This window comes from Ornithodoros turicata, chromosome 6, assembly GCF_037126465.1.
Source record: "Ornithodoros turicata isolate Travis chromosome 6, ASM3712646v1, whole genome shotgun sequence".
Classification (NCBI taxonomy): domain Eukaryota; kingdom Metazoa; phylum Arthropoda; class Arachnida; order Ixodida; family Argasidae; genus Ornithodoros; species Ornithodoros turicata.
This window is the reverse complement of record NC_088206.1, coordinates 59,763,661-59,777,804: the sequence shown is the minus strand read 5'-3', so window position 1 is coordinate 59,777,804 and position 14,144 is coordinate 59,763,661. Positions and strand designations below refer to the sequence as shown.

Below are 14,144 nucleotides of genomic sequence, written 5' to 3'. Positions count from 1 at the left end.
TAGCTCTGATCTACGCTCTGAATTTCGACGTCAAGACTTAAAAAAGTAAAAAAAAAAACAAAGTAAAAAAAAACAAAGTGAAAAAAAAAAAAAAACTGGCCACGGTCAGTGGCAAAGAGCACGCTTTTGATCGACAGCTCGCACACCTTCTTGTGATTTGCCATTGTGATGTTCGCCTTTTGAAGGAGCGCATTTTGGGGTCAGTAGGCTTCAGACTGTTTGCACGCAATTACACGGTTGCTCGCCTGCACGTATACTATGGCACCCAGTTAGTAGATCTGTCAATGTCACGATTGCGGCAGGACGGACACTGTCAGGCGCACGATTGTGACTTTATTACGTCTTGAGCGACCTCTGCTCCTTGAGGCGTGCGTTGTATATAGTTCACAGTCTCAGGTCACGCGGAGCATTGGGCATTGAAGACTTATTTAATTCCCTTTAATTTTTAATTTCCCTTTAATTCCCTTTAATTTTTTCTTTTCTTTTGATGGAGTGGCATCATTTATGGTTCGGCAGGTCACTATACACGTCGAAACGAATAATAGCGTGTGTGTGTCACAGGTAGTAATTACAAGTTGTCCTGCAGAAAAGATCACTGAGACTCATTACCTTTTCGAGTTACCGGGTATACGAACTATTTCGCCAGTTGAATGTTTTACCCTTTCCTGCTCTTGTTCGTGCGCGTTGTATCCTGCTCATAAAATCAAGTAGCATCAAGTATGAGTAATGCCCTGTGAGAGCCTTTGGGGTATGTGAATAAATAAATAAATAAATTGTCACATTCAAAAATTTGCCATTGATTAGTTCACTTTTTCAACAGTGTAATAGATTTACTAGGAGTGCCACTTTTAATGATTTTAAGCTATATCGACCATACATGGTACACGATTAATTGTTTGTTACAGTGCATAATCTTTGAATCTCTCTGCCTGTTGAAAGCGAGACACAACGATCATTTAACAGAAGGGTTCAGAAGATATATTGTCAGAGCCTCCAGACATTTATCTTGCGTACGTGTACTTCCCTTTTGTGTATATATGTACATTCATACTATCTACGCTGGGGCGTCTATTACTTGCTCACGCTATTGATTCCGCGGCATAGAACCTCGCCTTTGTCCGACAGCCAAATAACTGCTTTGAAACGTTTAAAAAAATTAATTGGGAATTTGCGGTGCGAGATGACTGATTATAAGCGACGCCACAGTGATGGTCGGTTTGCCTTCGCGGCCTGTAGACGACGACGACGTGCATTGGCTGTATGGTGAACTAGTCCACCATGGTCCTTGCACTAGCCCTTCTTTGACGTTGCCCACATACGTGAGGCCGACAACGGCAAGCCCTATCGCCATCACCACCACCACCACCACCAGCCCTTCTTGTTCGCCATACTTACTGCCACGCGTTGCCATGTCAGCTCGTCAGTGTTACGGGACGCAGTCCTGGGCAACCAGCGCACCACCATGGCCTTCTGCACTGCCAGTAGCACCTTGCCCAACGACAAACCCTCCGTCGTCGTCTAATGCAGCTTGGGTGTAGAACGATGCCCATGTCTACTCTCCTTGGTCCCGTCCCTTGGCCTACCCAGTGGACCGTCACCACAGCCCTGCTCCGCTTCCTGCAAGATTCGGGCTTGCGTCCGCCCTGTGTCTCGCGCCATGTCGTGACTGTGCTGCACCGGCTGTTTCTCTTTCTTTTTTTTTCTAATATCTTCTTTTTATTCCTTTTGTTGATGTTTATATTGAGCTTCCTTTCTAGTTAGGCATTTTGTGTGTGTGTGTGTGTAATAGCATGCCGGCATCAGCCTGACTGACATTTCCTCTTTTCTCATGAATGTCTATCAAACATATACCCCACCTGAAAAACCACCAGCAGGCAAGCACCTTGACAACTGATCCACCAAGGGCAATGCACAATATAATCGCACCCGCGCCAATCTCTGTCCATCAGCTTCCGGACTCGTGGCCTTTCGCTTGCTCCTTAGCATCGACGTGCATGAACCTACCGACGGTCAACGTGCTAAATGTCCTTCTCCTGATGCACCGTACGTGGAAAGCTTACAAGGAGGCTAAATAAGTAAATAAGGCGAAATCGGACTTGCCTTGAATCGCTAATCACTAGGTCGGAACTGCATACAGAACGACTGGATCGAAAATGAGGCGAAACGGTGAACTTGTGGCGGAAGCAAGAAGGGAGACTGAGTCATGCGATCTGCCTGACTTAACAGTTCCTTTAATCAGCAAGTACAATCTCAAAAAAGACCTTTTATGTATCTTTTCTTTTTAAGTTGGTATTTCTGCCTGTCAGGCTTTCTGAGTGGAAGCACAGGAAAAAGGAAACCATAGAGGTAGGTAGGAGCGGTACATCACATACGGAAAACGACCAAAGTTCACAGCTTTGCTATCTAGTTCTCGTGGAGTGTGACTCACTGATAGAGTTCCGCATTATCGGCATTTCCCGAAAAATGCCGAGAAACACTCGCCGAATATATATATATATATATATATATATATTGAATACCTTTATTTTTCGTGGTCAACCGCATTCGTTTATTTCAACTTATATATATATATATATGTATAGATAGGGGAGAAAAGACACCAGAGACTGAAGTAGGGAGTAGGGGAAAGTTATTTATTAAGTTGGCATTTAAACTAAGGGTCTGGGGAAGTCTACGTTTCGGCGGAAGCTCCGCCTTCTTCGGGACTGAGACGAAAATCTATGTACAAGGTCTTTTAAAAGGTTACAAAAGTGTCGTCACAGTTGGTACAATTCCACTGCGAGGCAGTCGTCAGTGAGTCATGTTCTGGAAGATTCCGGAAGGTTCCTGGGTCATCGGCCGGGGAGATTACGTGTCAGAGTCTTGGGTCGCGCTCGTTGAAAACCTGTTGTCCGGGGTGTTCTTAGAGTCATTGTGTCCAACTGTAAAGAAAAGAAGAAAAGAGGCAGCGGGCACTCCGAGGACATACAGAAAAAAAGTTATCCGGATATGCTTCTTACAGTTGATAGCACTCCTTTATCCTCATTTATTAGAGATTGGAATTTGTAGATCAAGTACGATTCGCGTTGCTCTCTGCAGCGATCGGATGTGAAATTTGACTCTAAAATAAAAAGTGCGACGTTATTAATGGAATGACCGGGTCGACTAAAATGGCGAGAAACCGGGAGGCTACCTTTTTTCGAAACATCTGATCGGTGGTTATTGAATCGAATCCTGAATGAATTTTTACTTTGACCTACATATTGCGCGGAGCATGTTGTACATTGAATGATATAAATAATGTTACTGGAGTTACAGTCAAAGTCGCCATTGATTTTAAGGGAGAAGTCGGAGTTTGTACTCTTGACCGCTGCCGTGCTTTGCATTGATTTGCATATTTGGCATCTTTTACCATTGCATGGATGGCATCCCGCCGTAGGTGTTAATGGTTTGGGAACTTTGGAGTTGACTAGTCTATCTTGGAGGTTGCGGGCACGTCTGTAGGTAACTCGTGGCTTCTCGGCAAATATTTGTCGTGTCCGTTCAGATTGCAGAAGGATGCTATGGTGGCGGTGGAGGATACTGTTAATATTACCCGCGCCTGCACCAAAGGTAAGAACAAGGTTTACGCGGTCGCCATTGGGTTCGTCGTTGCGTTTACCAAATAAGTTCTTCCGGTCTGTTTGTCGTGCTTTGGACAGGGCGTCTCTTACTAGACTGGGTGGAAAATTACGATTAACGAAGGTCTGCTCTAATTCCGCGAGGTTTTTGTTTAGAACATCGTCGTCCGAGCAGATCCTCCTGTATCGGAGTGCCTGGCTATAAGGAATGGCGAGTTTTCAACCTGGTACACCCCGCCATGAAGTTCACCCACTCCTTCTCGGCAACGACTGTTAATTTCCTAGATGTAAAAGTAACCTTAACCGAGAAGGGTTTTTCCACTGACCTGTACCGAAAGCCAACTGATGCTCAGCAGTACCTTTCCTTTAACAGTTGCCACCCGCGCCATACTAAACTCGCCATTCCTTATAGCCAGGCACTCCGATACAGGAGGATCTGCTCGGACGACGATGTTCTAAACAAAAACCTCGCGGAATTAGAGCAGACCTTCGTTAATCGTAATTTTCCACCCAGTCTAGTAAGAGACGCCCTGTCCAAAGCACGACAAACAGACCGGAAGAACTTATTTGGTAAACGCAACGACGAACCCAATGGCGACCGCGTAAACCTTGTTCTTACCTTTGGTGCAGGCGCGGGTAATATTAACAGTATCCTCCACCGCCACCATAGCATCCTTCTGCAATCTGAACGGACACGACAAATATTTGCCGAGAAGCCACGAGTTACCTACAGACGTGCCCGCAACCTCCAAGATAGACTAGTCAACTCCAAAGTTCCCAAACCATTAACACCTACGGCGGGATGCCATCCATGCAATGGTAAAAGATGCCAAATATGCAAATCAATGCAAAGCACGGCAGCGGTCAAGAGTACAAACTCCGACTTCTCCCTTAAAATCAATGGCGACTTTGACTGTAACTCCAGTAACATTATTTATATCATTCAATGTACAACATGCTCCGCGCAATATGTAGGTCAAAGTAAAAATTCATTCAGGATTCGATTCAATAACCACCGATCAGATGTTTCGAAAAAAGGTAGCCTCCCGGTTTCTCGCCATTTTAGTCGACCCGGTCATTCCATTAATAACGTCGCACTTTTTATTTTAGAGTCAAATTTCACATCCGATCGCTGCAGAGAGCAACGCGAATCGTACTTGATCTACAAATTCCAATCTCTAATAAATGAGGATAAAGGAGTGCTATCAACTGTAAGAAGCATATCCGGATAACTTTTTTTCTGTATGTCCTCGGAGTGCCCGCTGCCTCTTTTCTTCTTTTCTTTACAGTTGGACACAATGACTCTAAGAACACCCCGGACAACAGGTTTTCAACGAGCGCGACCCAAGACTCTGACACGTAATCTCCCCGGCCGATGACCCAGGAACCTTCCGGAATCTTCCAGAACATGACTCACTGACGACTGCCTCGCAGTGGAATTGTACCAACTGTGACGACACTTTTGTAACCTTTTAAAAGACCTTGTACATAGATTTTCGTCTCAGTCCCGAAGAAGGCGGAGCTTCCGCCGAAACGTAGACTTCCCCAGACCCTTAGTTTAAATGCCAACTTAATAAATAACTTTCCCCTACTCCCTACTTCAGTCTCTGGTGTCTTTTCTCCCCTATCTATATTCAACATCCTGGTCGTTCGAACCTAAATTTTGTAGCGTATATATATATATATATATATTTAAATCTGGAATGTTCCAAAAAACTCGGAATTATACTCTTGCATATGATGCGACTCGCCGAAAATGTCGGTACCCGATCGCACTTTTCATCCTCCGGGGCATCACGTTCTCGTCTTTCCGTCAACTCGTTTCCAGATGGAATGCGGAGAATACCGCCCTGCAGAGCTGCTAGTCCTTGCACTTTAACACTTTAATCGCTGGTCCAACAGTGCTCAAATACAGGAACCCTCCAACATAGCTCTCAATGTCCTCCTACCAAACTGCTCTCCTTCCTTCCCCTGTGATTACAGCTGCCGAGGTATCGGCATCTATTTTTGGGGCGATCGTCCGAAAATATCCGAATGTGACTGAACGTATGAATGCCGAAGAACACCCGCCGAATATCCAGATGAATAAATGCAGAAACCGCTGGACCCCCAAGTATAAGATATAAAGCGGTCCGTTTGTGACCATCACGCCATCTTCAAACATCAATCGGTATTATAGGCACATCGTGTCGCAACAACACGTTAAATATATAGTATATAACTTGTCGCTGTGTTCAACAATGGATATGTACACCGTCGCAAAGGAAACCACGCTGGTAATTTAAATAATCAGTCTGCGACTTCCTCCTGTCAGAGAAAGAAAGGGTCACAATGCAGCGTCTTCTTCCTCGCAAATACCTTTAGCGTATCGGTTACTTGCGTGTGTGACTGAAACGTCCCCGCATACGTAATAGGCTGAAAACTAAGCGTTCCTTGCACACGCGACACTAAACTGTGTCCCAGTGGACATACCAGGGCAACCAACGGACCGCGAACGCACGCTCGTTGCGACCGGAACAAAACGGAGCAGAAAAGAAAAAAAAACTAAACCTGTCGTACGAAGCAGAAAGCACGCCTGTATGCACAACAGTGCTGTTGTGATTCTCTCTGAAGCAAGAAATAGCAAACAGCAGAGCGGAAAGATTGTCGGTGGTGGGTGAGGCGGCGGTGACGACCTCTGGATGGGGTGATGGCTGTATCTCTATAGGTCCTTTCCTGTTGGAGCCGCGAAGCAGTATCACCCTTAAAAATGAAGTTCACCGCATAGCACGCTCCGAGCCATCCATAATCTCGAATGATATCGTTACCTGCCCTGATTTGTTGAAAACGGGAGGCGTACGCCTTTTTTGGGACACTTATGCTGTTCATAATTGTCACAAAAAAGGCGTACGCCTCCCGTTTTCAACAAATCAGAGCAGATAACGATATCATTTGAGATGATTGTTGGCTAGGAGCGTGCTATGCGGTGAAATTCATTTTTAAGTGTGTATGCAGAAGTGGACAGCGGGGAGAAGTGAGGAAAGGGGGGTTAGTATACGTCCTGGGCCGACTTCAGGGGGGAAACATCGCACAATAGGAACAATCCGGGGTAGTTGGTATAGGTTCATGATAACGAATAGCAGCAAGAAGACAAGGACAGGGTAGAAGTAGACCGGACAACTGCTGACACATCGTACACTGTTAAAACAGAACTTCACCACATAGCACGCTCCTAACCAACCATCATACTGAATGATATCATTCTGTGTCATGATTTGTTCAGAACAGGGGGGAGGTGCCTATCTGGGACAAGATAATCTGTCCCAGATAGGCGCCTCCCGCCTGTTTTGAACAAATCATGACACAGAATGATATCATTCGGTACGATGGCTGGTTAGGAGCGTGCTATGTGGTGAAGTTCTGTTTTAACCATTCGTCCAGGGTACATCACTATGGCCCACTACATCTCCTCTAGGATCGATCATGCCCATAAAATCGACCACATTCCATGTCGTACATCTCATTTCCAATTTTCTTTCTTCCCCAAAACCATCAGTGCTTGGAACGACCTTCCCCAGTCTATCGTAGCTAACTCCGACTTTTCAGTTTTTCGCAGCCAGCTAGCTGCCAGTGTTGGTGTCTAATTTCCCTATCATCGCATATGTTTTCATAACGTTTTCACATAAGTGTTTTTTTTTTTTTGCAAAGTGTTCAATTGCTTGTGTTCTGTATCATATACTTGCTGATGTAACCTCCCCCTCACATAACGCCCCCCGAGGGCACGTGAGGTATTGTCATAAATAAATAAATAAATAACAGTGTACAGTATGTAGCGGTTGCCACGTAATACAGCCTAGCGCTTAAAGTTGATGCCGTTGTTACACTGGCATTTTAATGTCAATTGTCATTGAAGTGAATGACGATTGGATTAAATGGTCATTGACCGCTTCTACACGACCGTCTTTAATTACCGTTTATGGAGGTTCGTGAAATCTTACTGAGGCAGTCAACGGCCCTCGAAAAGTGCCGCTGGCAGCCTCGTGCGCACATAACAACTAAACACTGAGCAACAGCCCATAAGAAACGTGCAACAAACTTGAAAAGGCATATGAGACTTCAGTATAACAGTTATTGCGGTTGTTACATGTGTCTGACGTTCGCGAATTGAGTCTACTCTGGCAACTGCGCACAAGGTTGCGGAGCGCAGAAGACAGGTCCGCCTTTCATGTCTGACGGGGACACTCTTTGGAGAGGCTCTGGTTTTAACGTAATTAAAAGACAAATACATGCCAATGTATTCTGCCATGACCGTGACGGCGTTGCGCTACCATTCCACTTCTGTACAATCGAGGAACTTTCCGTCGTCACGCCTATATATGTACACTTGTTTCTAACCCTCAGGGCTAATGGTTATTGTATCGAAAGGAGACTGAGTGCATACCTTCAACGGAGGGAGGCAAGTACGCAGGTGAAGCCAACTTTAAGAGTACGGGTCCCGCAATTCCAGGAATGCTACGCTCGGTCGTACAGAAATGCATGTTGAATGAGTTGTTATTTTAATCAACACTTCACAGGCTGTTAACATTCCAATATCGTTTTTGCCTTACATTTTCCGTAGCTGTTACAGACGCATGCAGAGGGGACGGACGGTCGCGCGCAGCGACATCCAGCGTGCAAAGTGTCAACCTCTCAAGTAGCATCGGATCGGGCTGTATGGCAGCGGCGTATTGTCAATGTTGCTCGCGATGTTCAACGACCATTCGCCTCGATTATCATTGGAATTGCTGTGTGACAGAGGTATCCGAGAAACCAGTTGGGAGGGGGTCACTACTAATGCATGGGTACGAAGCATAGTTAATATGGCACGTGCGCCACAGATATCACAGCGGCCACGACATGAGTAAAAAAATAAAAAATAAAAAGACCGGGACGTATGGAGAAAGACTTCTACGCAAGACTGGTGCCAAGCAGATGCGCTGGAAGTGCGAGTGCATGTAGGGGTGGAACGGCAGACGAACGTTGTCTTCCTCGTGGTCAGCTCTACGTAATGGGACATCGCACTGATAAGGCACCTGTCAGCCCCCCCCCCCCCCCATGTAGTACAGGTTGGGACAAAAGTTTACGGAACAAGCGGGCGGCGTATTTTTTCTTCGGTGCGACACCCTAGCGGCTGGCGGAAGCGGGTGAGTTCACTGCTTCGGAGGGGTGGAAGCATGCGCTGTTAGCGACACACAGTGGGGGTTCCGGTGTCGCTCGGGTGTGTCCGGGAACTGGAAGCTACCGCTGTGTGTCGCTAACAGCGCACGCTTCCACCCCTCTGAAACAGTGAACTCACCCGCTTCCGCCAGCCGCTAGGGTGTCGCACCGAAGAAAAAATACGCCGCTCGCGTGTTCCGTAAACTTTTGTCCCAACCTGTACTTCAACTTTCAGTACGCTGTGCTGCTTGACGCTGCTGAGAATGTATTTCAATAGCGATAAGAGCAGTTGGTTAAACGAACGCGTCTATCAGGTCTCTTTTTGACCACAATCAACCGTTTACCCTGTTGTTATGTCGTTATCTAACCTGCTAACTAACTCCCCCTTGTTCTTATACAAGTAGTGCCGAGGATAGCAACATACCGTCTGAATTTTCTGACGTAGAACTACGTCTCTCGAACTACAACATTTATAGCAAATTAAGACGCTCATAATTTCAAAACTAATCAGCCCATCGCAAGTGATTTAGGCGGCGTTGTATAAATAACAGATTAACGTTTCACGTGATTCCTGCACGCGCCACCAGCAACAGTGCACGTGACTGATTGCGCAATTGAGGGCACGAATGTCGTCAGTCGCCCAACGATCACCGCGCCCAGCACACGTGGCCCATATGTGCCCCAAAACAAGCAAGGTGCCAAACGATTTGTCTTGACGAGTTCTAACCGCACGTACATCTAACATAAAACAAGAAAGGCGAATAATTTTCTGACAATGTCGGCACGTATGAGACGAGAATACGATCAAAATCAAAGAAAACGTGTCCTACATTAAAGCGCAGACTCCAAAGAGGTGCCACTCACTGCTGCAGGTCGCTCGCGCTAATAGCGACATTACATCACCAAGGAGATTGGTGTCGGGAGTTACATCTATAAAACGAGTTTTTCGAACCCTCACGGATAACGCGTCCGTTAGTTCTGCGTCGTACTCCAACGGGTGTAATCCCGAGCAAATCCACCGCTGCCATTTCTTTTAGATTCCCTCCCACACGGTTTTTTATACATAACAATTCTGGATATGGCTGTTCAAACACATGGTTGATTTAACTTCCCACGCTTTTGCAACAGGCACCTAGCATTCCACGCAATAAAGCGTAAATAGTTGCTGGGCATAATGGCAGAGCGTCCGATAGGCCGCGTGCATTCCACACCGTCGAGGTCGAAATTTCGTAGAATTCAGTAACACCGAGAGAACGATATTACGGCTCTGACGTGTCTACTGTGCTATCATAAAGCGAGTGTCGCTTTCAGCACTGCTTATCAGAGCACGGAGGAGAGCAACATGACTCTGACGCTGATATGGACGCACCATATGCAGCTATTTCCTTTGTTGTCGAACGTGTGCTTCGTGGAACGATGGACATAAGCGCGATCAATATGGCCACCCGACCATGAACCACGGGCGAAGCCGCTTTCTGCACTTGGTAATAAGAGGAAACAAAAAACGATAAAATACCGTCAAGCGTACGTGAGGTACGACGTGCTAAAGGACGTGGCCTTGATGGGAAGCGCTTCACCAGGAGGAAAGTTCCACAGGCTGCAGAGAAGACGTCAGCGTTCGTAGTTGGATCGACGTTTGATAGCAGATTTTTAGGGAAACCGCGCATGCACTATTTCAAGTAGAATCAATAGGGAGGACGAGTGACAACGACTCATCACTTCCAAACTACTTGGAAGTGATGATGACGATATCACTCGGTGGCCTGCCTTGATTCTGTCGGCGCATGTCAACAGAGGTCACAACATAACCTCTTATATTCCTGTGGCTCAATTCACGCGTACGTATACAAGACCTTTCGGCTTGATGGGAAGTGGCTGTTCTGCAGCTGGAGCACACAGACAAGACAGATGGACGTCACGGTGTCTATGAACATGAAAGATTGAACCAGTAGTCGTCGGAACAGACAGACAGAATCGAACAAACGCACTTCTTAAAGGACCACCGGCAATTTGCGTTCCTCGAAACGACGGTTTTCGCAATTTTTTTTTTCGGGTATTACCATTCTAGTGGTGAAATGTATTTTGCAATAGAGTGGGGTAAATCCGGCATCCGGTAAATCCGGCTTTCTGTTTCCATAAGAAAAAAAAAAAAAACAAGAAAAAACGTGAGGTAAACTTGTTTCAATTTGGAATTAAATTAGCGTTGACGCCAGTGTTCAGAGAAGTAGATTTTTAATACGGTTACTTTTAATCTTTCTATTTTTTTCACGTTAAGTGAAACATCCTGTATATTCCCACAAAAAATGTAACGTGTGCAACGCGCAATCCTGATGCGCTAGAGCTTTCACTCTCGCAGGACAAAAAATGCCCTTTCCCTCGGCTGCCAATCTGTGACGTCACGTCAGCCGCCTAATACTGGTGAGGCGCGCACATTCTTTTCTCTGGTTGTCTTTTTGTATTTACATCTTGCGCCATTCGTTGCGCGTATCGAACGGTCGTTCTCGCTAGCAGACGATTCTCGGCAGCCAATGAAAAGTGCTGCGCTGACCTCATGTCACCACACGCAAGGCGTAGCTCGGCAAAATCGCCGCCGCTGCCCACATTCTTGTGAACTGATTTTCCCAGAAAATTCGCACTTGCCAAAGGAAATATTTCGCGAAGATTGCTGCCGTTGTGTGGCTTTTTAGACGACTGCGGTTTTTCGCGGCTTACCCTTGATCATGAGATGTGGTCAGCGTGAGCATACCCCACTAACAATGGTGTCTGGAACAAGGCATCTACGTTATATGACCATAGAAACGATAAAAATAAAAAAGAAGCGTTCTCGTCCTTGCTTAATTTTATGTGACTTGTAATCGTAACTCTAGAGGTTGGATTTCTCTTCGAGTTATATTTTCCCGCTATGGGTTACCGCAAAAACGGTCATAAGGGCGCAGACATAGACTGAGTTCATGGTACGGGAACAGCCAACACCTTCTAGATAACACAGAAGGCCTCAACACGCTTTCAATAACGTCACGCAATAGATCTCGACCCAGATGGGCGAAATTATCGGCAGTCCTGCCCTGCGGCATGTGCAACATGTCGCAGGCAGATAAGTCTTACGTGTAACATCACGGCACCATTGTCAATATTACCAGAGATCTAGTGCGTCGCAGCTCATGCTTGTCTAAATAGAAGACACTATTTTTTCCTTTGTAGTTTAACGCTTGAAGCTGGAAGGCATGCCAGTACCACCTGCAGGATGGTGCATACTGCTGCTCCTGCAGCTCAGCTGCATTGTTCACTCCGCAGTCGTTTCTGTCACTCCGCCTTCGGAAGTCATCGTCAGAAGTTCTGGTGTTTTCAGTACGAAGAACTCGAGCAACGAAAGCATACCCGTGAGTTATTTCTTCCTTCGCAAATTATGTAAAACTGAAATAGCCAGATATCGACAGACGACAGCCGAAGTGTCGATCTTCTTTTCTGTCCGACCAAACATATTTACAATGTCCACAATCTTTCTGCAGACCCCCCACGACTCCATGCCATCCCCACACTCGGGAGGTCGTACCTGGACCGTGGAAGAGGTAACGGACGTGCCACCCTCCACAACTCGTGACTACTCCGGTCTTTACATCTCGCCTCCCGTAATAGTCCTTGATGGCTACGAGGACCGCACGAACACTCGCGTCGTGCATGATGTCCTTGTTGTGAAAGACCGCAGAAACCAACCTCCCAGGTACCGCCCACAGTACAAGCCACAGAACTACCGCCCACACTACCAACCCTCAAACTACGTCTCGCATCACTACACGCCTCCCCCAACTCCAGCACCTTATCAGGATCACGACCATGACTATCCTCCCCACTGGTCGGGTACAGTGTCATCTGCTGGCTACGGCACAACAAATTCAATCCTCATTAACAATCATAAACCGCCGTCCGCGAGCAAGCGGCCGGCCCTGCGGCCGGGTCCGTCCGTCACCTCCATCCACATCTATCCGGCGTCCTCTCCGACGTCAGGCTACCCAGGAACAATATCTTCGGTACCTTTATCGGTCTACGACACGGTAGCCAACACGACCATAGTTCACTCCAATATCATCACTCTAGCAAAGCCCACAACGTCTTCTCAGGTAATTAATGTCGAGCCAGAGAGCATTGAGTCGACCTCAGCACCAACGACGACGACCACGGAAGACATGCCAGAGTGGGCTCTGCAGCAAGAAACCGCTAGTACCACGGCGCCGCAGTTGAACAGGCCAATCGCTTCGTTGCCCTGGTTATTTAATCCAATTGGGAATTTGCTACAAAGGTTTCCCCCTGGGATGATGTCTGTCTTTCAGAACATTGGAAGGGTGATGCTGGTGTTTCCGACGGCCGTTGCTGCGTTTATGCTGGCTGCGTTGTTGTTCGTGTGATACTATATGATGTGGGGGAGTGCAACGGTTATCTTCTGCAGGAAGAACGCTTCGACGAATCAAAGAATTCGTCAGCTTCATCCGCGGGAAGATGGTTCCTATTTATTTATTTATTGACGCAACTCAATAATGACTTTCAATGTGCTTTCGGTACAAAATAAACGCGATAAAGTTGCTAGTGACGGTTGAAGTACAGGCTGAGCTTTACCGGTATTATGATTACTGAAAGCCAGGGTCGGATTCAGGATTTTTCTGATGAGGTATACAAAATGCCTAAGCTCAATTGAAGCACATCATGACGACAGAAATTGAAGGGAGGGGGGCGCCATGGGCGTACCGAGGGGGACAAGGGGGGCCGTGCCCCCCACCCCTGGAGCGCCAAGGTCGCCTGTGAAAAAGTGCGCTATTTAGTCATCTGTCGTCATGATTGTTCTCAGATGTCATAATAGCAAACTCTGAACACCAACACCCGCAACGTCCACCTCCAGAAAAAGAGGTGGTGGTGGTATGGTGGTATAGTTGTATACGTCAAACCTCGCTTTACGAACACCCTTCGTTTCTCAAAAAATCGTTCGTAAATCGAGGTATTCGTAAATCGAGGTCCGAGGAGTGCAGTGCACAAATACCTCACAAAAACACGGGAACTTCTTCTCACTTCTTCTTCTACGGGAAATTAATTTGAATAAGTTTTATTTTTGAAAATACTGCGTAATTGTGCTTTGCACCATACTTTCTGCAGGGTCTATCCTGTTTAGAAGAGATGACAGAAGTCTGACACTTGACTCATCCACCCGCTCCTCAAAGTACCGTATCGCGCGCGGATGAGACTGTTTCCAACGGCAAATATTACGCTTGTCACCAGCTGTCAGGACTTAACGCCTTCTCTTGGAACGGCAAGATGTTTCCATCTCGGAGACCTGGTCCAAACTCACAACCGTTCGGCTGTAAACGCCCGAATTATTCTTTC

The 14,144-nt window shown here is 46.6% G+C and overlaps 1 protein-coding gene across 2 annotated transcripts in view; it reads right to left on the bottom strand.

The window, feature by feature from the left end:
• The window catches only part of LOC135396839 (potassium voltage-gated channel protein eag-like), a 73,624-nt gene extending 63,131 nt beyond the window's left edge, over positions 1 to 10,493 (bottom strand). Inside the window, exon 1 of one of the 2 annotated variants that reach the window (XM_064628041.1) lies at positions 10,291 to 10,493. In XM_064628041.1, the coding sequence (XP_064484111.1) occupies positions 10,291 to 10,441 (151 nt within the window). In that variant the 5' untranslated portion in view covers positions 10,442 to 10,493. The remainder of the gene's footprint in view (positions 1 to 10,290) is intronic. The other variant, XM_064628042.1, reaches the window with a different exon arrangement.
• Positions 10,494 to 14,144: the final 3,651 nt, after the last annotated feature.